Source organism: Botryllus schlosseri, chromosome 5 (assembly GCF_051294905.1).
Source record: "Botryllus schlosseri isolate E-star chromosome 5, Bs_hap1, whole genome shotgun sequence".
Taxonomy (NCBI): Eukaryota; Metazoa; Chordata; class Ascidiacea; order Stolidobranchia; family Styelidae; genus Botryllus; species Botryllus schlosseri.
The window spans coordinates 11,538,945-11,566,268 of NC_137240.1; the positions used below are offsets into that span (position 1 = coordinate 11,538,945).

General features: G+C 40.2%; 1 protein-coding gene across 1 annotated transcript; it reads right to left on the minus strand.

Annotated features, from left to right (window-relative positions):
- Positions 1–443: 443 nt before the first annotated feature.
- LOC145439733 (centrosomal protein of 135 kDa-like) lies at positions 444–27,173 on the minus strand. The gene is made up of 19 exons (XM_080317338.1): positions 26,315–27,173; positions 25,607–25,735; positions 22,175–22,348; positions 21,045–21,152; positions 20,357–20,507; positions 18,184–18,440; positions 16,725–16,889; positions 15,898–16,065; positions 15,732–15,836; positions 14,699–14,823; positions 12,921–13,026; positions 12,645–12,854; positions 10,535–10,674; positions 7,446–7,596; positions 6,138–6,332; positions 5,559–5,759; positions 4,296–4,498; positions 3,579–3,683; positions 444–1,251 (listed from the first exon to the last, which is right to left on the minus strand). Exons 2-19 carry the CDS (start codon positions 25,718–25,720, stop codon positions 1,134–1,136), a joined length of 2,796 nt encoding a protein of 931 aa, XP_080173464.1. The 5' UTR covers positions 25,721–25,735; positions 26,315–27,173; the 3' UTR covers positions 444–1,133.
- Between the last annotated feature and the right edge of the window lie 151 nt (positions 27,174–27,324).

The following is a 27,324-nucleotide window of genomic DNA, read 5'->3' on the forward strand; positions in this document are numbered from 1 at the left end:
AAATAAGGACTACGACAAATAGAGGATTTTGGCTCATTTATAGATGTTTTATGGACGTAAAAAGACAGAATGGATAATCAAAAAAATTCAAGATAGAAACTTCGGACTTTGCTGTAATCTCTTTTAGCATTACGACAGCAAGCTAGTTACGTTATTCATCACTAACCTGCACGAGTAATCTTATATCTCAAATCCAAGAGGTTTTTCATCCTGACATAATGTCGGTTAAAACAGTCAGTCAGTTCAAGTTGACCAGATTAAGACCTCACAAGTTTGCTATTTATGAAAAGATGGGTGTTGAAACGATTCGTAGTAGTTTTTTAATCTGGCATAGCATTGCCTCATAATCGAAGCTACAGGATGGTAATACCACGACCCGAGATAGCGCAGTACAGTGACACGGTGATTCTACCTTAAACCTGTTTGTCAGATATATGCCTCCGTATCACATCTTTTCTTTATTTCCTCGGTGAAACAATAATAACACTGGTTTAATACTCCATGTCAAGTACTGGCATGCTGTAATAGATTGACTATATCCTACAGTTCTAATCAATACCTCGACATCAAACTTTTGACTACGTGAACAAAACTTCCAGACTGAAATTATCAATTCTTTCAACAAATAGTAACACATTGCAACAGACACAACAAAGAAGATTGCTGTCGCTACATAAAGTGTTGAGCAACTCTGACACATTCCACACTACTAGTCAAGAGACTATAAACAATCATACACTAACAGTACCACATATATTCAAAAACAGAGTCATGAAATTTCGATAAGGAAAACTACTCCCAACATACAAAAATATATAATATATTAACTCATTTTGCTTCTATCAAAAATTAACTACTCTACACTGAGCATTATAAGTGTCTCATTCCAGTAAAACGTATAAAATTCAGTGAAGGAAGTCGCTTTGGTGAAGTAGGAAGACAGATACCACTAGCGGGCATTGATGAAAAAGAATAAAATGCATATTCCATCAGTCTAAAAAGGTAGATTTGAATGGATGGTATAACTTTTCTTTCTCCGGGCATCTGCAGCCTACATCCAGATGAAGAATATGATGATACGCTTGATGTATTCATGATCCAAGATTCACGAGACAGTGGACACACTTCTTCCATTAGTGATCCAGATACGATGCTCTTGTAGGGCTACCAGATCGAGAGGACGGGCTCCCATATCCAAACAAACCAGGAGAAGGTAAACCATGCCTGTGGAGCTCTTGAACTGCTCTTTCCCTGCGAAGACAATTGAAATTTTCATACTATTAAACTCCATTACTATGATTAACTAACATAGGTAGTCGTAATTCTCTCGCTCGGTGTTTTTCAACCGATGTTCCACGAAAGATTGGAATTTTCATACTATTAAACTTCATTACAATGATTAACTAACATAGGTAGTCGTAATTCTCTCGGTCGGTGTTTTTCAACCATGTTCCACGAAAGATTTCAGGTGTTACGAGAGAATTTTGCTAGTTTGCCGATATTATGGTCACGAAAACGCCGAACGAAAATGATTAGCGTAACGCAGCAGACGTTAATCGTCTTCTTTAATGAAAGTAGTTATTACTCTCATCATCTCAAATATATCCCTGTTATATGCTCACACTGAATTTAATGTATTAATATAAACATTATTGAATGCTGCTTCATGACAATAAGCTGTACAGTCGGCAATTTATCATTAAAATTGTCTTCCATAAGCACTGAATGCTTCAGATGGATCTTAAATCACTATATAGCTTAGCACCAGCATTTGAGCAACGCGTTCTGTTCAGGAGTTCGAAGAATTTGTCAAACTAGCCAAGGCCGCGGGCTAAGACTGAGATTTCCTGATATTTCGAGACCAGAGAATACGAAGTCGTCGTAATCAATTATCGCACATATTTAATTGATTCATTTGTAAAAGAACAGATACTTTTTCCTGGTACGATGACATAAACTAAACATTCTTCGACCAGGAATAGTGTGATTTTATATCAGGTCATTGATATTTGCTATATATTGGAATTTTGTGCTCGTCAAATGAAACATGATGATTTTAACATCGAAGCATTAAAAATCAATGGCTGCTGATCTAAATCATAACTGAGCTATTTTTTCTCATTACTTGTAACGGTAGCTCGCAATATCTGTGGATTGTAGGCATATGTATGTTCAACTACAAGAAGCATTATTATTCATAATAGCAGAATTTTTTATTCATCAATCTTATTCACAGAATATGACCCTACTTGAAACGGACACCAATCGTTATTTTACAATTCTGCATTCAATATTTGAATCTGGCTTGTGTGAAGTAGAAAATAGTTTTCGTATTTGTTTGCATAACTTTCATCAAATCGTCATATTACCCATACCAAATAGCCCCTGTAGCACGGTAGATCAATATTTTGTTTTTGAAAAGTAATCATATTTGTAGCGTCACGAGTCATTCTGCGTCAGCCACAAAGACGCCCCCTGCAATTTTATAAAGTTGTCACTAGGGATGGTGTGAACCTCTGAAAGGTTCAGGTTCGTGTGAACGCGAACCTTTTTGAAAGGTTCTGTGTGAACACGAACGTGAACCTCATGACGTCACATGACGTCATATTGCTAAAATTCCAGTCCTATCTTTTCATGTAGTGATAGGCTTTGTACACGATACCTAGCGACGACTCAGGCCACATAATGTCACAATACTGAAGTACATATTAGCGTTTTAAACCGTCGCCAAATTTATCAACTGAGGCAATTAATCATATAATAATCCCATAAATTAAATATCTTCCGACGCTTTACCGACAATTTCGACGAGGACTTGGCAGGGAATATAAGCTTACGACCTAAAAGTCTAGGCCAGACCGGACAATGCATTCGGTGTCTGATTATTGCTACATTGATATTGAGCGGAGTGTAAAACGGGTTTCTATACTTGCTCTTGAAATTTTACTACAAGTTATACAGCTGTACCCAATAGCTCAATCACACGGATTTGGTTCCAATGATACAGTAAACCTGCTATATTTGTTGCATCAGAAAACGATATCAATCTCATTTATTGGTCGGGTAAGCATCATTCGCTGACTACATGAAGTGTATTTCGCTCTTGATGTCGTGTGATTGCGGGCTAATATCGCAGCAGAGAGTCACTAAATTTTCACAACCGGAAAGCTGGATATTTCGAGCAAACTTTTATAACAAAGCAAGTAAAGTTTTTGAGATTGTCAATGGGCATGCTCGTTTTTTGTTGATTTTTGATGCTACCAGCACCATGCACATAGAGTTGAAATGCAATAAAGTCAAACCAAAGAGGTATTCATGAAGTGAAAATTGTAATATATGAAAAAGGTTCACAGTGCAGAACCTACCAAGGTTCTGTTGTGAACGCGAACCTCTAAATTTCCGAGGTTCACATACAGAACGCGAACGTGAACCTCAAGTTCACACCATCCCTAGTTGTCACCTCGATTAACTGGCAAAAGTGTGCGACCCCTCGACCAAATCTGTTTTAGAAGGTAGTTACATGCTTAACTGTCTATTTGTAATTAAGTACCAACGCCGACTCCCTCTGCTCAACATACCTTTCATATCTCTCATTGGTAAGATGTCGCCTAGTTGCCTCAAGCTCTGACTCGAGTTGGGTGATCTTTGTTCTCATCGAAGACAGTTCACGGACAATACTTTGGCTGAAAGAAAAAAAATAGGTTCATAATCAAAAGATTAGATAATTTGAAGGAAGTTGAATTCCAATTTTCCTGCATAGGGGTGCTGCGAGCATCCTGCATTGTGCTGCTCGATAAAACCTTGAAAACTGTAACATTGAACCATTTGGTGTTGACCACAACGGAGTGCATTACTTTGCCTCACTTCACCATTATTCAAACACGCGATTCATCGATATCAAGATTATGAATCGTACCCAGTAGTATTTGACATTTCTTGGAATCAGTCAGCGATGAACTACTTCCTGGTACTTCATAAAACTTCGTTTTCCGACTAGACCTGTTTTCGAACACAAAACGTCTCCGAAATTCTCAATTTTTTTCAAATCGAAAGTAGCTAAAGGATAGAGCATGGCCACCTTACTATGAACATGGAAAATTATCAGTAATTAAGCATTAGACATGAATACGTCAAAGCCATAACATCTATCCGAAATGAGTTATGCTGTACTTAAAGCGCCATCAGTGTGGCTATAATTCTAATCTAATTCGGAAAGAAGAAAATTTCCTAGTTATCCAACTCTGACACACGGCGCTCGGCGACGAGGCCGGCCCCGAAACAGTTTAGCGCCTCACGATTTGCTTTCGGCCAACAGCAGCTTGTCTTTCAGCATCTGCGTCTCCGACTTGCATTCCTGCGACTCCAGCTGCGATTGAAATTCCTTCTCGCGCGAATTCGATACGGTGTCCTCCAGCTTTTTCGAATTGGCCCGTTCGTCGTCGAGGTGCTTGTGGACGATGTTCAGCTCCCGTGAGAGGTCCTCGTAGTTCGCTTTTAGCTGGGGGTCGAGTACGAAAGAGAACAGAAGAGGTCAATGTTAGTCAAGTAACTATTATGATGATTTACAGAAAGGTCGCGTTTGTCTAGCGAAATACGAGTGGTCGAAATGTCGAAACGAGATAACGTCACAGTTACTGCCGGCGGTCGATATCTTTGTGAGTGCTCATTTCGAGTTTGACAACAGATGGATGACTACCGGGGCAAACTTTTGCAACTTTTACAACTATTTCCACAGCTTCCGAGAGCTTCCAAAATACTCAGAATATATGTAGTATGTTTTAAGCTGTTAACAGAAATTTCATGTTGCAACATTTTCCATTTCTCCATGCACCTTTTACCAAGTATTGCGCTAAACGGCAAGGAATGATTTTGAAAAAAACATGCTATAAAACTATTTCTAGTATGGTTCTGTCTTTCATTTGCTTAATAAATAGCTATGTGATGGATTAGCTGTAATCAAGTAGGTTTTGTTACTACTTCAACTTCTACCTGAGAGTTAATTAGGTGAAACCACTCGCTTTTACACTTTGTGGATTTTGTGAGGTGGAATGCCAAATAGCCCCTGTATCAGGGTCACTCAATATAACGTCGACAATGGCATCAATTTGTAGGGTCATTTCGTGTCAGCCGCGAAGATGCTCACTACCATTTTCAACTGATAAGACCATGTAACCGCTCGACCAAATTTCCTTTTTCGAACTACTTACTCGTGGGCTTTTCCTACCTTCATTTTCTATTTCTACTTGCAGTAGTCTTTGGAAATTGCTACTTCTACTTGTAATTACGTATAAATTTACTGTATCACTTGTATTTTCAAAGGTTTATTGTTTATAAAGGTCCAGTGCAGTAATACAGCGCTGTGCTACTTTGATCACGGGCCCTCCTAAGACACCATGCAAATGTTGACTACTTAAACTAGCGCTGGTACTAAACGTATTCGAGTCGGACCAATGCATTCGTTTATGGCTCGTCGAGTAGTATTCCATTACTGATGGCCAGCAGTTTCGCGTAATTCCGAAGTTCTAGACTTCGAAACCATGCTGATAAACTTCTATTACCTCTTCCAGTTCCGCTGTCTTCGCGTCCAACTGCCGAAGGGCCTGGTCTTTTGCGTATTCCACTTTGGATCTTATGTTGGAAACCGAGTTGACGTCGTCAATGAGAATCTTCCTTTCGTCTTCCGCGTGTCTCATGTCGCCTTCCATCCTCAACATCGCTCCTTTGAGATCGTTCACTTTCGCCTCCAGGGCCTTCTCGTTCTAAACGCAAAAACGTCGTTCGACTTCAGTTCAGTTCAGTTTACAAAAAGGGTACTGAACTCTGAGTACGATCTGGTCTCACATGGAAGACAAACGTGTGAAAAAAATTTGGGCGGCAATCTTCCCTCAGAAAGTCACCGTATTGAAACTACATATAAAAGATTTCAAAGAGTAATAATGTCAGATGTTATCAAGGAAAATGTAGCTTTATAATTATATTTTCAACGTTGGCCTTTCATGGACCCCTTGAAGATATTCCGTGGACCTCATGTTAAGACCCCTGGAATAATGGGCGATTACGAATCAATGTATGCCGTGTTACACAGTCAGATTTCAAGTGAGGCACAACAACGCACTCCCACGTCTCTGCTTTCCTACCTGCATGTAGTTGATGATTTCCCGGTCCAGGTCCTGGACTTTGTCGGTCAGTCGTTTGTTTTCGCTAGTGAGCGAAATCATGTCCAGCTTCTGGTCGTTCAGCTCGTCGTTGCATCGCCTGTGTTTGATTTCGGCGTTGTCCCGCTGACCGACCGCTTTGTCGTACTCCTTACAGACGTCTTGCAGTTCTTTGTCCTGAGGCAGAAAACAAAGTTATTTGAAAAATATCCCTCTTTTTTCTTGGGTCTAAAGCAGATCTGCACTTCATTTATATGTATTGGAGTCGACGATTATTAAATTCAATAATAGAGATTTATTCCAGAAAATATTTCATTAATAGCCTATATACTACTATGCGTGTCCAGCATTTTTCCGTGTATCGTATAATTTGATTCTCACACATGACTACCGCGTAGTTACTAATATACCTGACTTCGATCAGAGGTAATTTAAAAACTACATTATTACTATTTCATCAAATTTGTTTCCATTTGAATCTCTGCTTATTATGTTTGTTATCGTGCCGTTAAATGTCGATAAGGAAAAGTTTTTGAATTAATATATTTAACTATAATGAGTGTAGTGTCCTGAAAGGCTTTAAACATATTCCATAACCCATTTTTGCTCGATACACAAAGATATCTGTCTCAGAGATGCTACGATGACTAGGGCTGGGCAAAATCGAGTATATTAGTGATTCGATTCTGAATCACGTAATATGCTTCGAGTCGAGTAATCGATTATCACTCATTATGACGTTAAAGCAGAATGTAATACGTCAAATATGTACCGTTTATGCCACCACAAAGAATACAATGCCTGTTATCCATCACATAAAAGACACTTTGGTATTTTTTCGACCATACCGATTTCATTCCACTTGGTGACAATGTTGTGGGATGATCATGTCTTCGGAAATATGCTACGTCCAGTAACGTTCGTCAATAGCCTTACTGTTGAATGTACACAGGGGCTCTCAATCTTTGTTTACTGCTTACCCTTTCGATTTATCTGCATGGATGGGGTACCCCTTAAAATTAAGTTGCATAAAGTGTATGCAATTGACTGAAAAATACAACAAACTAGGTAAGTTATTTACATCTTCGAACATCATTTCACTTTGATGGATGAGCTTGACACTGCTCTATTCCTGGAGCTGTTTTGCAAAGGCACATGATTATGGGTGAATTATGTCCGAGGGAAAATCTGCATCATGCGCATTTGCACTTGGTTCATCCCATTCACCGACAATTCAAAATTGGGCCGGCGGTTGACTGTACGCAGCTGTAAGCTGTTTATCAAACAAACCTTGGCGTAAAGATCGTTCTCCATGACCTTGACCTGTGCTTGAAAGTCGTTTGCCCGTTTTCTTTCGTTGTCTCTCTCCAACGTGAGTTCGTCAATCTCGTTATTGAGGTCGTTGTTCTCTCTCGCGAGAGAAGAGCAATCGTCTTGCAGTCTGGTGTGGAGATTAATGAGCATAAAAAAGTATTCTTATGTCGCAACGTGATAACTAGGGCGATTTTTTTTTACCTAAAAGACGGGATTTTGACCTAAAAATCAAAATTTTGACATTTTTTACCTCATCAATCTTAATTTTGACCTAACGTATGCAAATTAGGTGTTTTCCCGAATAATGTTAGAATTAGGGCTGGGCACAATGATTCGAGTACTCGAATCTGAATCGAGTAATTATTTTAATGATTCGAGTCGAGTAGCAAAAGACGATTTTTTCGAGTAATGAAATTATACGCTCCTCGCAACTGAAAGTTATTTTATCAACAAGAGATATTGTTTGGATGCTATTTTCCACTGTGGGAGCCTTGAAACCTTGATTGGTCGTATCGCAGCATAGAAAAAACATATAATACAAAGCTACGACCGTTACTAGAAAAACATTTCTGAAGTCATGACCCTCTTACAACATTGTAACTAAGTGCAATGGAATCGGTAGGGTCAAAGAAATACCAAAAGTATCTTTAAATTGCTAGATAACAGGCCTTATATTCTTTGTGGTGAAACAAAAGGTACATATTGGAACTTTGACATCATGTCATAATGAGTGATACTCGATTACTCGACTCGAAGCATATTACGTGATTCAGAATCGAATCACTCAGGTACTCGATTTTGCCCAGCCCTAGTTAGAATTATACTACTTATCTTCATTTCTGGTTAGAACTATCTGTCCTTACGAAGTAGTTTGGCCTGAAAACACGCCTGAAAAACTTTTTTGTCTCAAAAACTGACAAATTTTTACAAGAAAAAACTTTATTTTAACGAAATCTGGCCCAGAAGAATTCCAGTAGAAATAATTGAAATATTTTTTGTAGTACAACGAAAGATACTTTCCTACATTTTCGGGCAGAAAGTGTCTGTCCTGACTAAGTAGGTTGCCAAGAATGGAGTAAGAACGTTCAACAGCAGCAGTTGTTGGCTGACAACACTGAAGTTGTGCGTACACTGCTGGTGACAAACCATGTTGGCAATGGTGTCTACATCAGAATTTTTCATCACGCCATGCAATGCCCACGCAGTCGTGCTTCAGTTAGGATATTGCGGTACGTTGAGAATAACACCATGTCAACCTATTTGTTTCATTTGAATGTTTATGATTCACAATGAGCAGACAATGTGCCGTCTACAACGGTAGGCCTATAAAGTAGGCTACAAGCTGTAAAATGTCAAATGATAAGTTCACCAACAGTGCAAAATCTGCGATACAAACGAAATGCAGGTTGCAAAAAAGCTTTACCTTGGTAAAAAATTTTGACATATTTTGACTTGGTTTGACATGTCAAAAAATAATTGCCCTAGTGATAATGAATCGGATCAACATTCTAGACACGCTTATTGCTCTTATCAAACAAAATTTTGCCGGAAAGCTTAAACCCCTTCATCTTTGCATGAATGCATGCTTGATCAGAGGTGGGGGGCAAGGGTCAGGACGCGTCAATACTGATAATGGTCACATACCCGCTTCATCCCTGTATTCTTTACTGGCTCTCACACATCTAGTGTATACCCACAGTGTGTCGGAACCCCAAGACTTTCAAAATCAGTCAGAATTTCGCAGCATTACTTCTATTACGGTACTCAAAAGCTTGTGCAGAGGTGGTCAAAGTGGTCCGCATTGTCACTCGAGTACATGGTTATAATTAGGGCTGGGCACAATGATTCGAGTACTCGAATCTGAATCGAGTATTAATTTCAATGATTCGAGTCGAGTAGTAAAAGACGATTTTTTCGAGTAATGAAATTATACGCTTCTCGCCACTGAAAGTTAATTTATCAACGAGAATTCTAGTTTCGATAATAATTTTCACTGTTGAAGCCTTGAAACCTTGATTGGCGGTATTGTAACTTACAAAACATAGTACAAACCTACGAAGGTTTCTGGACGTAGCGCATTTACGAAGTTATGATAATCCCACAACATTTCCACCACGTAGAATGAAATCGGTATGGTCGATTAAATACCAAAGTATCTTTTACGAGATGGATAAACTGCATTATATGCTTTGTGGTGGCAAACACGGTGCATATTTGAACTTTGACGTAATACATTCTGTTATGACGTCATAATTGGTGATACTCGATTACTCGACTCGACTCGAAGCATATTACGTGATTCAGAATCGAATCACTCAGGTACTCGATTTTGCCCAGCCCTAGTTATAATGACTCGACTTGACACGAGTCATTTTTTCAATGCGTAAAACGACTCGACTCGAGTCATTTTGCATGACTCGAACCAAGTCATATGACTCGACACTAGGGCGATCAAGACAGACATTTCATTGTAACTCTGAAGAATAGTAACGTTAACACATTATTGGTATTTTGTCTATAAGTCCTGATAGCTGGAAAATAGAGCTAGAAACTATATTATGAATGCGACCCATTCTATATCACTAGAGAAGGGTTGAAAAAGTGGGTTGGACCGAAAACTGAACAGTGAACATAATGACTTGGACTCGAGTCACAGCACTATGACTCGGACTCGACCCTCTGCTAGCTGACATAGACTCGACCTGACTCGATGGTGATTTGATAAATGATAATGACTCGACTTGACTCGAATCAAAACTATAAATGCGAGATTGACTCGTGACTCGGAACCTCGTGACTTGGTTACAACAGTGCTCGAGTAGAAGTAGAAGTAATAGCATAAATTTCTACTTCATCACAAGCAGGTTCATCATAAGCAGTTTGAAAATGCGGAAAAAGCGGGGGTCGCACACTTTTGACAGGATGGCTAATTACAAAAAAATGACAAGTGACAATGCAAATAGGCGCGCTTTTCAACAATATATTCAGCTATCATGACTTGGGGCTATTTGGCTCACGAGAACTTCACTAAAAGTAGGACAGCCAAGCTATCTGATGGAGCTCACCGTTTTGAGTCCCTGGATAAGGCGTCCTTGGCTTGCGCGACGGCGGAGAGATCAGTCTTGGCGTTGTCCAAATCTCGTCGCGTCAATCGCAGTTCCCGTTCCGTGTTTGCCAATTCCTCGTTGGCGTATTCTAGTTTCGACTGTAAAAGGGTATAACACTGAGGTCCGAGAGCGCCCACTATTTGCCGACTAGATAGTGTAACGTCCGGATTTTCAATAGGTATCTCGAGGGTTTAATTCCCGGCCGGGTCGGACCAAAAGCCTGATCAGTAACACTGGTATCTGTGGCATGCCGATTAGCGCTAAGCATTACCGGGATAGCATGGAGGGCTGGTGCAAGACTTGAAAAACATCACAAGACTATTTCTGCATCTCCCTTGTCCAGCGGCATATGCACATCACGCACTCGTGACATGCATATGCACAGATCGTGTGTATGTACATTGTAGGCCTATATCATGAGTTATGGTGCATATGCCGCAAACACATCAAAGACAAAAATATCCTACTGTATGCTTATGTTTATGTTAGGGACCATAATCCAATTTACCATCAACATGAGGAGATACACAGAGTGGTCATGGTCAGTAACAAAGTAGCCTACTTATACTTTACCGGGAGTGCTGAGTACTGCTAACCCAAGCGGTTATGTTTTCAGAATATTTCCACTTCTACTCAAGAGTATTGGCAGCAAAACTAATTACTTTTCACAGTTGGGCCTTTCTAATGAAAGTGATTTTTTATTAGTTTGCATCACTTCACTTTTGTAAGTAAAAATATAGTTGTAACAACCGGGTGAAATGGCCCATCATTCAGGGCCTGTAACCAAGTCACAAGGCTCCGAGTCACAAGTCAATCTGACTGTTTTAGTTTTGACTCGAGTCAAGTCGAATCATTCTCAATTCACCACCAAGTCGAATCCAAGTCCAAGTCATCGAGCAGAGGTTCGAGTCAGAGTCATGGTATTATGACTCGAATCCGAGTTCAAGTGATTGTATTGACTGCTCAATTTCCAGATAAAGTCTTGTTAAACCCACTGTTACAACTCTGTTTGGTGGTATCGAATGGTTCGCATTTATAATATACTAATTTTCCTCACTTTTAGCAGTTTCTGGTCGCATTTTCAAGTACCAGTACCAGTAGACGAACTCCCAATAGGGTGGTTATACTTTACTACTCTTCGAAATTACGATGAAACGTCGCTCTTGGCCGTCTGAGTCTCAGATCATATGACTTGGTTCGAGTCATGCGTAATGACTCGAGTTCTACACCGATTGACACGAGTCGAGTCAATTCCGTATTTTGAGAAAATGACTTGAGTCAAGTCGAGTCATCAGAAAATCGTGATTCGACTCATTACAACCCTACCATCTATCATGATATATTTTTGAAAATTGTAGTTATGTAGTTCAAACTTTGTAGTGTCCTCAGTCGTTCTGCACAGTTGCAAAGAGACGCGTCTTGATTAGAGGTCGACCGATTATCGAGATGGCTGATTATCGAGGCCGATATTTAGAGCTTGCCCGATTATCGATATCCGTCTATGAAGGCCGATATCGCGGCCGATATTTTATATTTAGAAAAAATTAAAAATATTGGAAATTCAATGCCCCGTGTTCTAAGTCTCAAGAACCTGACGACGCAAAGGATAATATACGACAGATTTACCATTGTAGGAAGAGTTTAATTTGGTGAGCATGCAGAGAAACTTTGCTTCCTGCATTACAATCTACCTTTTCTGAACTGATCTGCAATTCTGTATCATGTTTTGATTTTCGGGTTATCCCAAATTTCAACGAATGTTCACAATTGAGCAATAAGTCTTTTCGATTTCAGTTTTCTCGTTTGTTGTTCACCTTTCTGTGGCATGAACAAGTGCCATCTTGCCTAATATATAATATTTTTGGCGAAATTGTTCTCTGCTCCTTCCATATTAATATCGGCCTATGATATTGGTTATCGGCCGTGTGAGTGTCGAAATATCGGTATCGGCCTGTAAAAATCAATATCGGTCGACCTCTAGTCTTGATATTCCCAAAAGTAGCCTTCCTACCAATTTCCAACTAAAAGTACGCGCGGCCTACGAGGTCGCTGACAGCGCAAATCTCACTTCCAGATTGTTGACCGTCAGTTTCATTTCAATTTTCTCTCTCTCCAACGCGCTGATCTGATCTTCCATCGCGTGGATGCGGTCCGTCTTGTCGTCGAGACCCGATTGCAGCTCGCTCTTGTCTCGATCCAGCGAGCTGACGTTGGCGCGGAGTTTCGAAATGTCTTCGTTCTGCTTGCCGGACGAATCCAACAAATCCGACACTCGGTTCTGCCAATAAAATATTGCTGTTGACTGTAAAATGCTAGGGCAGGTCGAACCACGTTATCAACGCACCTCCAAAACTTTAATTCGCTCGTCGGAAGCCGCAAGATCGGTGGATTTTCTGTTGAGATGTCTGTGCGTTGCTTCCAAACTGGCGTCGACTTGCGCTTTGTCCATTCTGCGTGTGGAACGATGCGTTGTAAATTGAGGCCAACGCATAAAATTCAATGTTGGCAACAAATCCTCTAAGATCCATTTCGACTTACACTTAAATATGGTGTCACGATGTCAAAATCCAAAATTTTGTGTGCAAACGAAATGCCAAATAATTTCAGAACCATTGCGATGTTAAGATGAAATATGGGGTCACAATCTCAAGTCAAAAATTTGGGGCGACAACAGCAACTCCCACAAGTCAATATACCACCATCACAACAGGGCCCACTGTTACATTATCCAAACACCCCACAGCAATATAGACACTATTCTAACAGCTCAGTTCACATAAACTATGTGTGTTAACACAACTTTGGGAGGTGACCAGCTGTGGCACCACAAAGACCCTGCCCGGCTCGAGTAATAAGCCATAAGGAGAATAACTAATTATATAATGTGTAGTAGTATACATCAGGCGCGTAGCTCGGGGAGGGGGTTTCAGGGGGTCGGAACCCCCTCCTTTAGAAACGCGAAACCTCCTCCTTGATCGCGAAACCCCCTCCTTTTCAAATGACCGCTAATGACGCTAATACTCGGTTGCAATTCGATAAGTCGTATTATCAGTGTTGCGCGAATTAACGAAAGGCGTGTTGCCAAATAGCGAGATTCGTCAGCGCGCATTGCACTGCACAATGTAACGCGACACAATCTTCCGCTGAGATGATTGCGAAATCAGGTCATTCATTGCCACGCGTTGCTAGCCTGATTTCTCGCGTTTCCAACAAGCCTAGCTACGCTGGCTTGAATAATCGCACCTGCAATAGGCCTTGTGCTCACGATATCATCGCTGGCCTACACAACCGCATCTGCAATAGGCCTAGTACGATAGATATCGCTTGCCTAACTACCGCGTCTTGGGCGTCGGGCCTACCATGCTTGGCTACTATTTCCCGATAGCTTGGATAAAATGCCGTTAAGTATATGCAGATTAGCGATTGTGATTGAAGAGTGACATCTTGAAACTGAATGACATCAAATGTCCGCAAACATGTGCGACGCGTGCGTACATGCGTAACTGATTTCCGCCAATACTTGATCATAACCATAAGAAGATGTGTGTCAAGGCTTGAGTTACAAAAGAGGTAAGGTTTGAATCACCTGAAATCGGCGTCATTATAGCACATATTCCATAAAAACTCGTACATTTTGACTTGCGCAAATCGTCGCCGAGGCTGCGTAAGACGCAAGACGCATTGAAAAGCGCGCGTATTTAGTTGTTCGATGCGTTGATAAGCGCGCGTATTTCATTGTTCGCGACAGATCAGGGAGTCGCTAATTAACAGCACTTCCGGACTCGTCGAAAAGCTTATAAGCGTATTATCGTCAGCACGAGGATGTTGTATAATCGTTATACGCATGTACTTAACCCTAATGAATTGATGCTATATTACTATATGCGAAAAAAATCGAACCCTCCCCTTTCATTTCAACCCCCCCTCCATATTTTCCGGCTGGCTACGCGCCTAGTATACATATACATTTCAAGTAAAACCAGGAAACGTTGATCAGAGTAGTGAATGGCCTCTTCATCAACCCACAATGGCCTTGTGGCACAATTAAATAATATTTTTCAATAGATCACAAAGATGCAATGTCCTTATCTTAAATCATGGCCAGGCATATTTGATACAGACCTCATTTCGTCCAATTGCTTTTGTACGATCTGCCGGTCCGCTTCCGATTCCTGATGCTTCAATCTCATCAGCCTCAGCTCTTCTTCCTGACCAGTGCTGATAGTTTTCAGGCTGGCTATCGTGCCCTGATGTCAGATGCAAGTTTTAGAATTAGAAGCAGCCAAAACACCTATTGACATAACATAAGATTAATAAAATTGATAAAGCAATTACAATGGCGAAGGTGTGATTGTATAACTTTTGTTTTGGATACCCCTATACTTGAAAGTCATGTTTATGTAAATAGAACGCCTAACCTGTAAGTCAGCGATCAATCCCAGTAGATACTACATTAAGGTCTTGGATAATTAGATATACCTTATCTTCGTAAGTAGCAAGTAAGCTTCAGCAGAATTTTATGCTGGTGTTGTTGCCTGGCATCGGACGCAGCCAATTAACATGTAAAAAACTGTGATTACATGCAACTAATCTTCTTAGCAATGAATTATTTTGACTTACCGTCAATTGTATTCTGTGCCGAGGTAGCTAAATCCAGTGTGATCTTAATGATCCATACAAGTGGACACTTCATAACCAATTACTACCATCTGTCGACAGATAGTGGTGAGATAACACCATGACCTACGGCAGTGGGTTCCCAACCTTTTTTTAGACACGCCCCCCTTTATGATAGTGAATAATTTCGCGCCCCCCTTATCATCATATCACAAAATCCAACCGGGATGCTAGGAAGCTCAGCAGATTGTTTGAGGGCATGGAAGGTTATGACTGTTGATGAGAGAATTAAAAAATATGAAATTCGGTCTATATATAGAGAAATACGCGTGAATACGAGGTAAACATTTTTTTTTCAGTTTATCGCTTCTTCGCACCCCCTCAGACGCTTTCACGGCCACCAGGTTGGGAACCACTGATCTACAGGCAATATTCGCGCTATTTCACGTGAGACTCGAAATTATGACACAAAATTACATGGAAGGGCCCAACTACGAACCACAAAACAATACACAATAGTAAATCGCAAACCGCGTACCTGCAGGTCCAGCTTGTCTTCTTCAAGATTAGTAATTTGATCTTCTAAAACTGCTACGCGCCGCTCGAAATGAGCTTTGTTGTCCATCGCCTGTTCCTGACGAATCTACGAAGACCGACGGGGCATTAAAATATTCAAAAAACAAGGATGTTTGAGTTTCAAGTACGTCAAGAGCGTCTCTCAAACTGTCTCTTTCCGCCGCCATCCTACGCAAATCGGTGACTGCGTTATCACGTTCTTTCTCGATTCTGTGAATAATCGTTTGAGCGGCAAGAGACGCCTTGGCCGGCGATGCGATCGCTTTACGACGAGCTTGCTCCAACTCGTCCACGGTCTGGAAAGAAGGAGAAAGTTAGTCAAGCGGCAAGTGAGGAAGTCAGCTTGTGGAGGAGTTGGCGCAGTTGGTTAAGCCACCACCATCGGCACGCTGGGCCTCGGTTCAAGTCTCGGCAGTAGCACATTCATGCGTCTGAGATTTATCTGGGCTACTCCCTATCCTACGTAGCTGATACGAGCGCAAAATGCCGGTAATCTTATTCTAATCCAATTTCAGAGTTGTCACTACAGAAGAACTTTATCGTATGAAACGGGCCAAGCTTGCTGTACAGACAAATGCTATTCTCCTCATAACAATCAACTATGATTTGATATTAATTGATTCAGCGTGCCAGTTTTCGCAAGTTCAGTAATTTTAATTGTAATCTAATTTGCAATAGACAAATATAAAAAAATGAATGAAAAGAGCAAGGAAAAGCGCCTAAAAAATAAGCTTATCATGGCCAATATGTTTCTATACATCTCCCACAATGACACGGTGACCTACTCATTAGGCGTCAACAAGAAATGAATGGGGGCCTAATTGACTACAGTGCTTGTGATTGGTTGCCAACAGCGTATTCAATCAAGGTTGTTTAGCACCAAGAACTGGGCCCGTACAAAAAAAAACAATGCGCACAGTGTACGAAATGAATAGCTCAAACCATCGTACAGTACCTGCTCGTATAGCGTGTGGCTTCGGTCTCGTTCTCGCGAAAGCACGCGTACGTTGGCTTCGATTTCCGCCGTGTGATTCTCGAATTTGTGAAGCATTTTCAGAAGTTCGTCGCGCTCGCGGACAATCTTCATGTAAGTCGCCTTGCTCACGAGATCGCCATTTTTCTGCGCATTCAAACGAGGATGAAATCGTTATTATCGGCCGATACAGACAATGCGGTAGAGGCAAGCAGATTTGATATGTTCATGCTCAAATCTTGTTCCGGTACCGATAAGAAATCCCGCGAATATACTTCGCATCACGTCCAAACGCAAGATATTTGATGCCTTAGTCAAATTCATTAAAGAGGAGTGTGTAAATTTGAATGGATACATAGAAAATCTCATTCCTCCGTTACTGCAGGCATTTTGGTCAAAACTCCTCAACATATTCCAAATTTGAAATGGGATCATAAATGTGACCCAAACTAACGTCCAAACTTAGAGATATTCAACAAATTCAGATTTTTGATCGATCGAATCGGGAATTAGGATTTGCTTCCATAGCGATAACCTGGCGGCAGATAAACTTCCTAACTGTTACTATCACAGGCGTGTGCGTAAGGGAAAGTGAAACCTACAAAGGGTCGCAGAGATTGTGTGTTATTTCGACCACCGCGAGGGGTTGAAATCTATTCCGATATTTGTGTCGATTTGACACTACAGAACTGAAGACGGCGTGTCTTACAACAATCGTGCCACGGATGGGAACCGCTTTTGTTTACTACCGCTCGAAACCCGATAGCTCTCTCACAATTAGGCCTGGCCACAATGATTCCAGTACTCAAATTGTAATGATTCGAGCAGTGAGAGACGATTTTTCGAGTACCAGCAGTGAAACCACACTCACCTTTCCACTAAAATTTACAGTATCAAGTAAAAAGAATTATAATTTCGATGCTTTTTTCCGAATGCGAAGTCATTGCAGTTGAAAGATTTGAATTTGCAAAAATAGCATTGACGATGGGAAAACCCAGCATTATCAATGAAAAACTCACATAACTTTGCTACCACGGGTTGGAATTGCGTCAAATTTGTTTCGCTTCGTTTGTGCAGACGACTCGACAATTTCATGGGGTTAACAGTAAAATGTGAAAGTTTTTATAATAAATTACTAAATTGCAATATGCTCTGCGTCGGCTTCTGCTGGTGGAATTGATCCAAATTTGGTGCGCAGCGTTTTTTTAGGCAACCAAGCAATTTACTCAATGAATCCCAGTGATCGAAAAAGAAGTTATTTTTGAACAACCCTAAGACACATACCGGTATTGGAACTTTTCATACCCTCCACACTGTTATGAGTAATACTCGAATGCTTAACTCGAAATCTAATATTATTATTATTATAATCACTGAAGTACCGGTACTTAATTTTGCCCACCCCTACTCACAATACCGTAATAGAATCGATAGCACAAACCGAATTGGCAGCCTGCCGGCCAGGCCGCGCCGCCGGGCTTTTCGATCTCCTGCTCATCCGCGCCGGGCTTGGAGACCTGGCGGACCGCCCGCCCTTTTGCATCATCGCGTTCAGCGTGTCGCACTCGTCCCGGTAGTAGTCGCGTTCCTTTTCCAGGGTCTTTATAAAAGCGTCGAGTCTGCTCGCGCCTTTGTCGGAACGATGAGCCTTCGACGGACTAACGCGGTACCTCTCGATTTCGATGGCAAGAGATTTTTCTGAGAATAACACATACAAAACCAATTCTCGAATACGACTCAATACACTGTTCATCGTCAGAGATGGTCAAAAGATTGCGAAACAGTGCAGCTCAGCTATAAACTGTTAACCACAAAGATACTAAAACTGGACAAGTTATACAACTAAAACTGCAGGCCTACATTATGGTACAGTAAGCTACAGCTACTTTCATGTCTTTAAACTGCACTCAGCCATGAAAAACAATGGATGGATTGTGACATCACTATTAGAAATAGCAATATGGCATTACAATTACAAATACTTAGTTTTTTGATAGTTTAGTTGGAAAGTAATTAATTAAACTAACACTAAATGAACGAAAATACATTCAAGGACACTTCCTCTGAATTTTAGGTTCTAAAATTACTCCCCTTTTCAGATACACAATTTTAAACTTTGCACCCCAAAAGGAGCTGAAAGAATAAATTTATGCATTTCACTATAGGCCTATGTGAATGCATTATGAAGTACTTTGAATAACAATTTTTGAACTCCTCAAACCATGAAATATCATTTCATCAAGTTTCACCCCCGCACCATGCCTTTTACCCATATAATATTGACTTTGATGAAAAAAATATCGAAATTGTTCATTGAAGCATGACAGCAAAAATCAGCAATTTCAAAGCCTCATAACTTCAAGCTCGTCGAGAATTTGTCAGAGAAAATTCGGATTCAGAGTATGTACTACTGCATCTATCGCTGTGCCAAACTTTATAGGCTTTCCCCAACCTTGGTGCAACCCCCTGGTTCATTTAGCGTGGAATTACCCTGAAGTAAAAGCCGCTTTTGCAATATCACCTGGGCCTACCGTATCTACAATTGATATAATCCAGATAAAGAAATGTCGTTACATTTTTACAATATCACAAGTCAGAGTTAGTGCTCAAGCCGAAGCAGAAGTGACACCGTGTATTTCTACGCCATTACGAGAAATAGAAAAATGAAGTTCTGAAAAGTACTCGGGTGAATATATTTAAAAAGTAGATTTGCTTGAGATGTAGTACGTTGTTAGCGGTCAATCGGCGACGGCTACTTTCAGAATAGCGGGATGGTTCTTCACGACAATCCGATTATTTATTCAGTTACAGTGGTGAAGGGGCTCTTCCGTACAATTGGTATCATAATTTCACTCAGATGCAATCCAATCCAAAGACTATGAGGCAAACATATCCGAAAACTATATCCTACTTTACAGAAGCGAAAAAGTCAGTAGATTTGCCCAAGACCACTGCTAAGGGATCTGAAACATGATCACTCGAGTACACAAGCCCTATTCCGAAAAAAGTAGAGGTACTTTGTCAGTAACCACCTCTATTTAGCATGATATGAATCTCATTCGCCGTAATGATTTTACACACCCTTTCGCATATGATACAAACAGAGTTGCAGTGTATATTTAAACAGTCTAGTCATCCATAATAAAACAGGGAAATAATTTGAATACGTTGATCAAACTCAAATGACATACTTTGCATAGTACCCTATCAATTACACACAGGAAGAGCATATTTCCGAAACTCTGTCATTATTACTATATATTAGCCAGACTATCGGGTTTCACAGTTTCTGCACACTGAATACACGGTTATCGGTTAATCCCAAAGTATCCGACTGACTATGAACAGAAATTGGGTGGAAACCCAGATGGTTTCAAAAACTGAATTGAACCATTCGGTCAAATTCAAGTACGTATTAATGCAACTCTGATGTTTTGCAAAGTTTTTGAAGATCAGCCCACGATGCAACTGATTTCTAGTCTGGTTTATCCCATGTTGAAACGGTGATGCATAGTTAACTATTTCCTAACCTCTGAGTAATGTTTAAATCAACACGGTATGTCGATATTAGGCCTACATCCCTGTCTGTTCCGTGTATATATTGTATGTCGTACCTTTAGCGGACAGAGTTGAAACGCGGTCGCTGAGAAGTTTCTTATCGGATTGAATCCGGTTCATCAGGTCCCGCAGCTCTCGGATTTCCGAATTGGCCGCGGCGAATTTCTCCTGCATCTGCTCATTCTCTTCCATCAGCTTTCTTTGATACTGAAAGACAAACGAAAAATTTCAGGTACGTCGTCCTATTTCGAGATTTTTACCATTTCCCTCGACTACACGGCCTAAATTCAACGGTAGTCCATTGCAAGAAAGGCCTCCATACCCAAAACTAGGGAAGTGTGCATGAAAAGTTTACAGCACTGGCTCACGAAAACCATTTGAAACGTACGCCAATGTGCAGGATATGTTAAAGCACCGGTAACTTGTTCTATATGTAAATCTCCTTACCATAAATGTGGTGAAGTTTCAACGGGTAAAACATTGAAAGGGGATAAATTTTTTAACATTGGTATAACATCGTGGATCCATTATAGCGTAGTGAACACAGATGATGTTAAAATAATCAAGGATAAAATTCAGAGCGGGCAAAGGCCACCCTTGGTACCTATCAGATTATACCCCCCACAATTCTCGTAACCAAAAAAACTTCAAATTTCACCCTTCCCACATAATAACACGCATCCTACTAAATGAATCAGACCGGCAAGAGAAAAGTACACCTTATAAGCCAACAAGGAAACAAACCTCTTCCGCTTCGAGAAGCTTCGTCTCCAGCATAATCTCCCGTTTCTTGGAGTCGCGCAATTCACTGTGAGTGCTGTTAAGCTCTTGGTCGGCCAACTGAATCGCATTCTGAACGAACAAATTGACACTGTTACTGTTCAACTGCATTGGTGCTGAGTATCCGCAGGCTGGCAAGATTCAGCCATCCCATTGTGATGGATATACAACTTGTGAGATTGCGAGCCTATATCACCGATACTACGCAAACAATGCCCGTTCTTGGAGCCATTAAGTTTATTGCTTATTTACTTTCATATATTTGTACCTCTGATATCACCGAGATGAATCTCACTCCAAAGCCAGTTTACCACACTGGTCTATGACACAGGCCGTCATTCGTACATAATTTCACGATAATAATAGTTGCCCGTATACATATTGGCTCTTTATTATCGCGATCATGGCTCACTCTGCACCGGTATCCATTCCACCAGTTGCTCCCTGATTTTGGTGTGGAATGACGAAATACATAATCAAGGGCAGCAGCACCCACACTTTGCACGATACTGTACAAGACTATGAAAAGCAGTAACATTTTTGTGCATAGGCAGCTTTGTATCGGTCAATGGACGTGAGAAACATGGGTATGATTCAATATGGATACTTGGCAAAAATACTCAATACTAAAAGGAAAAACTGATCCGAAGCAAGTTTCACGTCATCGCAACATCTGAGATGTATTTGATTGTTCAAAGTTTTGAACAATTGAGAACAGATCGTTTCAATACCAACGCCGTCTTGTATCGTAGGCCTCAAGCCTAATTGAAAGCTACTTCTTATCTTACGACTTATCATTCCAACAACAAGAATATAAAGCAAACTAATATTTTAATACCAAGAACAGTAATACGCCTACTCTACCAACTGAATACACGCCCTAGGCATTCAAATGTGAATATGATTCTATGAAAAATGTATTTTTAGTAAGAATTGAATCATACGGTATTCAGTAAATACAGTTTGTGTTTATTCTGAACGCTAGCAATTTGACTTCTTTCATTTTCACGATCACCTAGTTACTTTACCATAGCATGATTGCAGCTGTATTCATCATTAAAGTCGCATCAGCTCCAACACAACATTGCCCCTACCTTCTTTTCAGCCTCCATTTGCTGCGCAAGGCAATCGATGTCTCGTAGTTCAGCATGCAGCCGATCCACATCGCCTTCCAAACGCTGATTCGCCCTCGCCGTCATGGATTTCGATTCGTCCAGCTCCCGAATCCTGCATTCCAGCTCTTGATTCGTTTTTTGCAGATATTCAACCTTTTAACATCGTCAAAGTCGCCAAGTTGAAATATAATCAGCTACACTTTTATGACAGTCCCATTTATTGACGCGCAGCCTGTTAGTGAACTTCTAACTTCTCTCCTGAGTTATAGATCAGGTAGTTAAAGGATTAAGTCTATTGCCTCGATTATATACTGTTCCCTCCAGAGAACGAATTTGTAATTGATATTTTGCCGGATAATAATAGATGCACTATTAGGGTCCAGAGAGATTACTTATTAAGAGTTGACTGTCATGCCTTAGAACCAGAAAGGCAGATTGCATTTGAAGAGGTAAGACTGTTCTAATAGCAGCTAGAATAAGAAAAACAGCGTAGGTGGAGCTATAACAAAACTGATTTGAAGTGCATAGCTCATCATGACAACAATATGGAGAATCCACTACCATCCCGATAGTAAATATCTAGTGGAATTTATAATATTGCAAGTCTTAATATTATTGGGTTTGATCATTTCAGATGTCTCAAGCAAGATATCTATATCTGTATCAAATTTATCTTTACTAACACATATTGTCACTACTTGGCTAATGATTTCAAAGGAAAATCCAAAGGTGGCAATATATAGTTTTCAAATATTAGATAAACTTGAGCAGTAACGTGTTGTGAAACTGAATTCAGATTATAATGGTATTTGCGCCTTTGTTTCCCAAAGTGTAAAATTTAATCATGGAATTTACCTGAATTTCAATGTGGGATTCTTTCTACCTGCGTAGTTGCGATTAGTGTAAAGTGAATTCCGACAGAGATTATTTGGCAACAGCAAAGGTTATCCCCTTCTCACAACCAAATGCCAATTGAAAAAGATGCATCGCTAAGTTATCCTAGCTTTTGATGCATACCAATGTCACAAATGCAAGCCGCAATCCAGTAAAATGAGAGGCATCTCAAACATAGGCTACAGCAAGTACCAGACTACTAGTAGATAAGTGAATGTAAGATGACCCAAAAAAAACAAGGGTTGCGAATGGTATTGGGTAGCTCATATTCATAAACAGTACATCTATACTACTGGACTATCCATGAAACCTTGATTAAGTACTCTGAAGCCGTCCGTCCATGTTCATTTACACAAGTTATATCTCTATACAGACTATACACTAGGGTTGTCCAAAATTTGGAAAATCTTAAAAATACCCCGTGATTGTGTCTCATTCCATGGATTATTGATAAAAAATAACAATGAGCCCAAAAGAAGCTCACGGGAAAGCCGTTAAGATTTCGGCCAAAGCGTTTGAAAGTAGCTGCCCAAGAATGGGCGTGCCACCGACCATAGAACGGCGAGAAGACTAGTAATCAAATAACCACGGCTCCTGATTGGCTAATTGGCTATGCTTCAATGATCACCACAGCAACAACTTGCTCATTATGTGCTCAAGGAGTCTGCTACCGGTGGGGATTCTGAAATCGCGCTGTTGGTAGGTTAGCAGATGATGATTTAAGATTAATTCAGGACATGTTAAGGTACGAAATACATGATGAACAATCAACAGCTGATTCACAAAAACTTCTACAGCATGACTGCTTTATTGTGAAGGAAACGGCTGTAGCCTACATGCCGTGTTTTCATCGAGGGAAAGCAAAGACGCTTATGCAAGTAGTGAACGAATTCCCCGTTTCAGAAGGGATCCATCATCAGTGAATACAAATATAAAGCTTGACCATGACACTATACTTTGTGTGAGCTTATTGGACTCAAGTTGTAGTATATAGTTGATATTTTGAATGCTCTAGGGATTGACTGAATCAGCCGGTTGTGCTTGGCAGTTATACTTACAGCAAATTGAATTCACATGTAAGTGTTGTTAAAGTCCTTAATGATGCTGCAGAAGAGAGGTGTAAAGTAAGCACAATGCTGGATATCATGTCCAAACTATGCTGGATACTATGCAGTATAGTCTGTGATTATCTTTACACCTATTTTCTGCGGGATCAATAGGGACTTTGACATACCACATTGGGCATAGCCTGTGCGAGTGTGCGTTGTCATTAGGGACTTTAGCAACACTTACAAGTGAATTCAATTTACTGTAAGCATCTGATGAGTGCCAAGCATAACCCGCTGATTCAGCCGATTCCAATATCATTCAAAACGTCACCTATATATTACAGCTTGAGCCTAATAAGATCACACAAATTACGGTATCGTGTCATTGTTAAGCTTTATATTTGTGTTCACTGATGATGGATCCTTTCCAAACGGGGAATTCGTTTACCGCTTGCATAAGCGCCTTTGCTTTCCCTCGATGAAAACACGGCATGTAGGCTACAGCCGTTTCCTTCCAATAAAGAAGTCATGCTGTAGAAGTTTTTGTGAAGCAGCTGTTGATTGTTCATCATGTATTTCGTACCTTAACATGTCCTGAATTAATCTTAAATCATCATCTGCCAACCTACCAAGAACGCGATTTCAGAATCCCACCGTTAGCAGACTCCTTGAGCACATAATCAGAAAGCTGTTGCTGTGGTGATCATTGAAGCATAGCCAATTAGCCAATCAAGGGCCGTGGTTATTTGATTACTAGTCTTCTCGCCGTTCTATGGTCGGTGGCACGCCCATTCTTGGGCAACTACTTTCAAACGCTTTGGCCGAAATCTTAACGGCTTTCCCGTGAGCTTCTTTCAGGCTCATTGTTATTTTTTATCAATAATCTATGGAATGCGACACAATCACGGGGTATTTTTAAGATTTTCCAAATTTTGGACAACCCTACTATACACAGATGTGACAGATCCACCTTCATTTATATTGATAATGGCTTAAAAGAATTTATGGACTAGAACAGTGGTTCTCAACCTTTTTTGAGACACGCCGCCTTTATGATAGTGAAAAATTTCGCGCCCCCCTTATCGTCATATCACAAAATCCCACCGGGATGCTAGCAACCCCAACAGATTGTTTGATGGCATGGAAGGTTATGACTGTTGATGAGAGAATTCAAAAATACGAAAATCGGTCAATATATAGAGAAACACGCGTGAATTGGATATAAATCGCGCAGAGCGCGAAAAAAAAAATCAGTTGACTGCTTCTTGGCGCGCCGCCCAGGTTGAGAACCACTGGACTAGAATATTGGGTAACAGATACAATGTATCATTTTTAAGCAAACTAACTAAAGATTTAATCAGTGTACCAGTTGATTTTTAACAGCCCTAGCCCATACCATACGATGATGAAGTTAAGAAGTGACCATTTTGGTATAGATCCATGGTATTCATAAAAGAGAGATATTTACCTGTATGTTCAGATGAGCAATTAGTCGTTCATTACTTCGATTTTTCGCCTCTAATGACGCAATTTCCAGCGTCGTTGCGCCTTCCATTGAATTGTTGAGTCGGTCTTTACTCATGATTCCGTATTGATGCTAAAGCAGATGCATGAAGAATCATTTAGTGGTGTATTTGTGTCCCAAAAAATGAAACGACAAATAAGCCATTTCCATAACAAAACTCTTACACCCAACGGAGTAACAAAATCTTGAGGCTATAAATTCCAAAAGTATTATGTCCAAAATAGATCGGCTAGGATTGGGTGTTAGAGGAATAAATCAACAGCATCAATACTCAAATGTCACCTATCAAGAATATGTAAGTTATAAAAAGACATTTGAATGAGAAGGCCATGCACAGGATTTATCTCGAAATAGCTGTGAGGTAAAATTATGGCATATTTCTGATTTAGGATACATTGTCTAGTCCACAAGTACAAAATGCAAGTCAAACTGCATATTGACAGTATTTGAACAGGGCCAAAAAGATGTCCGCATATTGTCCATTTACCTTGATATCAAAACAATAACGGTGTCAGAATCGATAGTTCTATCTGCACAACACAACCAAAGATTTGTACTGAAAAGCTTCCTATTATAAGAGAAAATATTTGGTATAAAAAAGGTATTAATAAGTTTTTAAAGTAAAAACTGTCACAGAAATAACGTATATACCTTTCTTGATGTATTCTTTGTCACCACATCAACACGAAGATATCTAGGCTATAAAGCCTATTTTGTGTAACTAAACTGGCAAGTGACAGAACAGACTGGTCATTACTTATTAAACAGATTTATACTAGATTTGAATTGAGCTGAGGGGTATTGAAAGGTCTTACTTCAGCTTTATATTACCAAGGCATTACCGTGCAGTACACGATCATTCGCATGTTAATCAATCAAAATCAGAGAGGTAATATTGATGATTGTAAGTATTTGTATTTGATATTAATTAGTGACAATTTAGAGGACAGTCTTCACAGAGAGGGTCATGAGATTCAGTGGTAGTTGACTAAAGTGGGAAACAGGTTTCGTATCGAGATCACTATCAACGCCTAGACGTTGGTTAAATATCAACTGCCAAAAGTCATCTATCAGCTTCTTACTCATTAGCTATAGGCCTAGCTAACATTAATTGATCATATCTATTTTCAAGAACTCATCGAGAGTGGAATTGGTGGCAACGTTACGCACAATTTTTATTCATTTACAAAATGATGCTATGCAAGAAACCATTCTGTCACGCGCAATTTTTTTTCCGAAAACCGAAAGCAACGACTGATTCCAGTCTGCTGCACCAGTATACATGTACAGTACATTGTACGGTAACTGACCAACCAGCACCACTAAATATAATCAAATTGTACATTGCTTCACGGTAAATACCACATCCGAAAACAAAACTGCAACTTAAAACCAAATATAATGGCCTCCTATATTTCAGCTCAAGAAAGTCATATCGGAACACTTGCCGACTCCACTTCAATTATTTACCTATCCTTATTCCTTACTACTGGTACCGTTGTTGGTTGAATACATATCGCAGAGTGAAGTTTCTAATCAGATTACGTGCATTGTGAGTGGCATGTATTACTGGATACCTTGGCTACTTGATTACGCCACAATGTAATGCAATCCCAAGACCCAAATCCCCACAAACAAACCTCGCACGGAGATAGCGTCCC

Bases quoted from the DNA above. Each gene is read 5' to 3' on its own strand.
- LOC145439733 (XM_080317338.1), bottom strand. From the start codon at position 25,720: ATGAGTAAAGACCGACTCAACAATTCAATGGAAGGCGCAACGACGCTG. The intron at 16,066-16,724 runs GTACTGTACGAT...CCTTCTTTCCAG, and splicing joins GCCACACGCTATACGAGCAG to ACCGTGGACGAGTTGGAGCA. The intron at 4,499-5,558 runs GTAATAGAAGTT...CTCGACCCCCAG, and splicing joins AGACAGCGGAACTGGAAGAG to CTAAAAGCGAACTACGAGGA.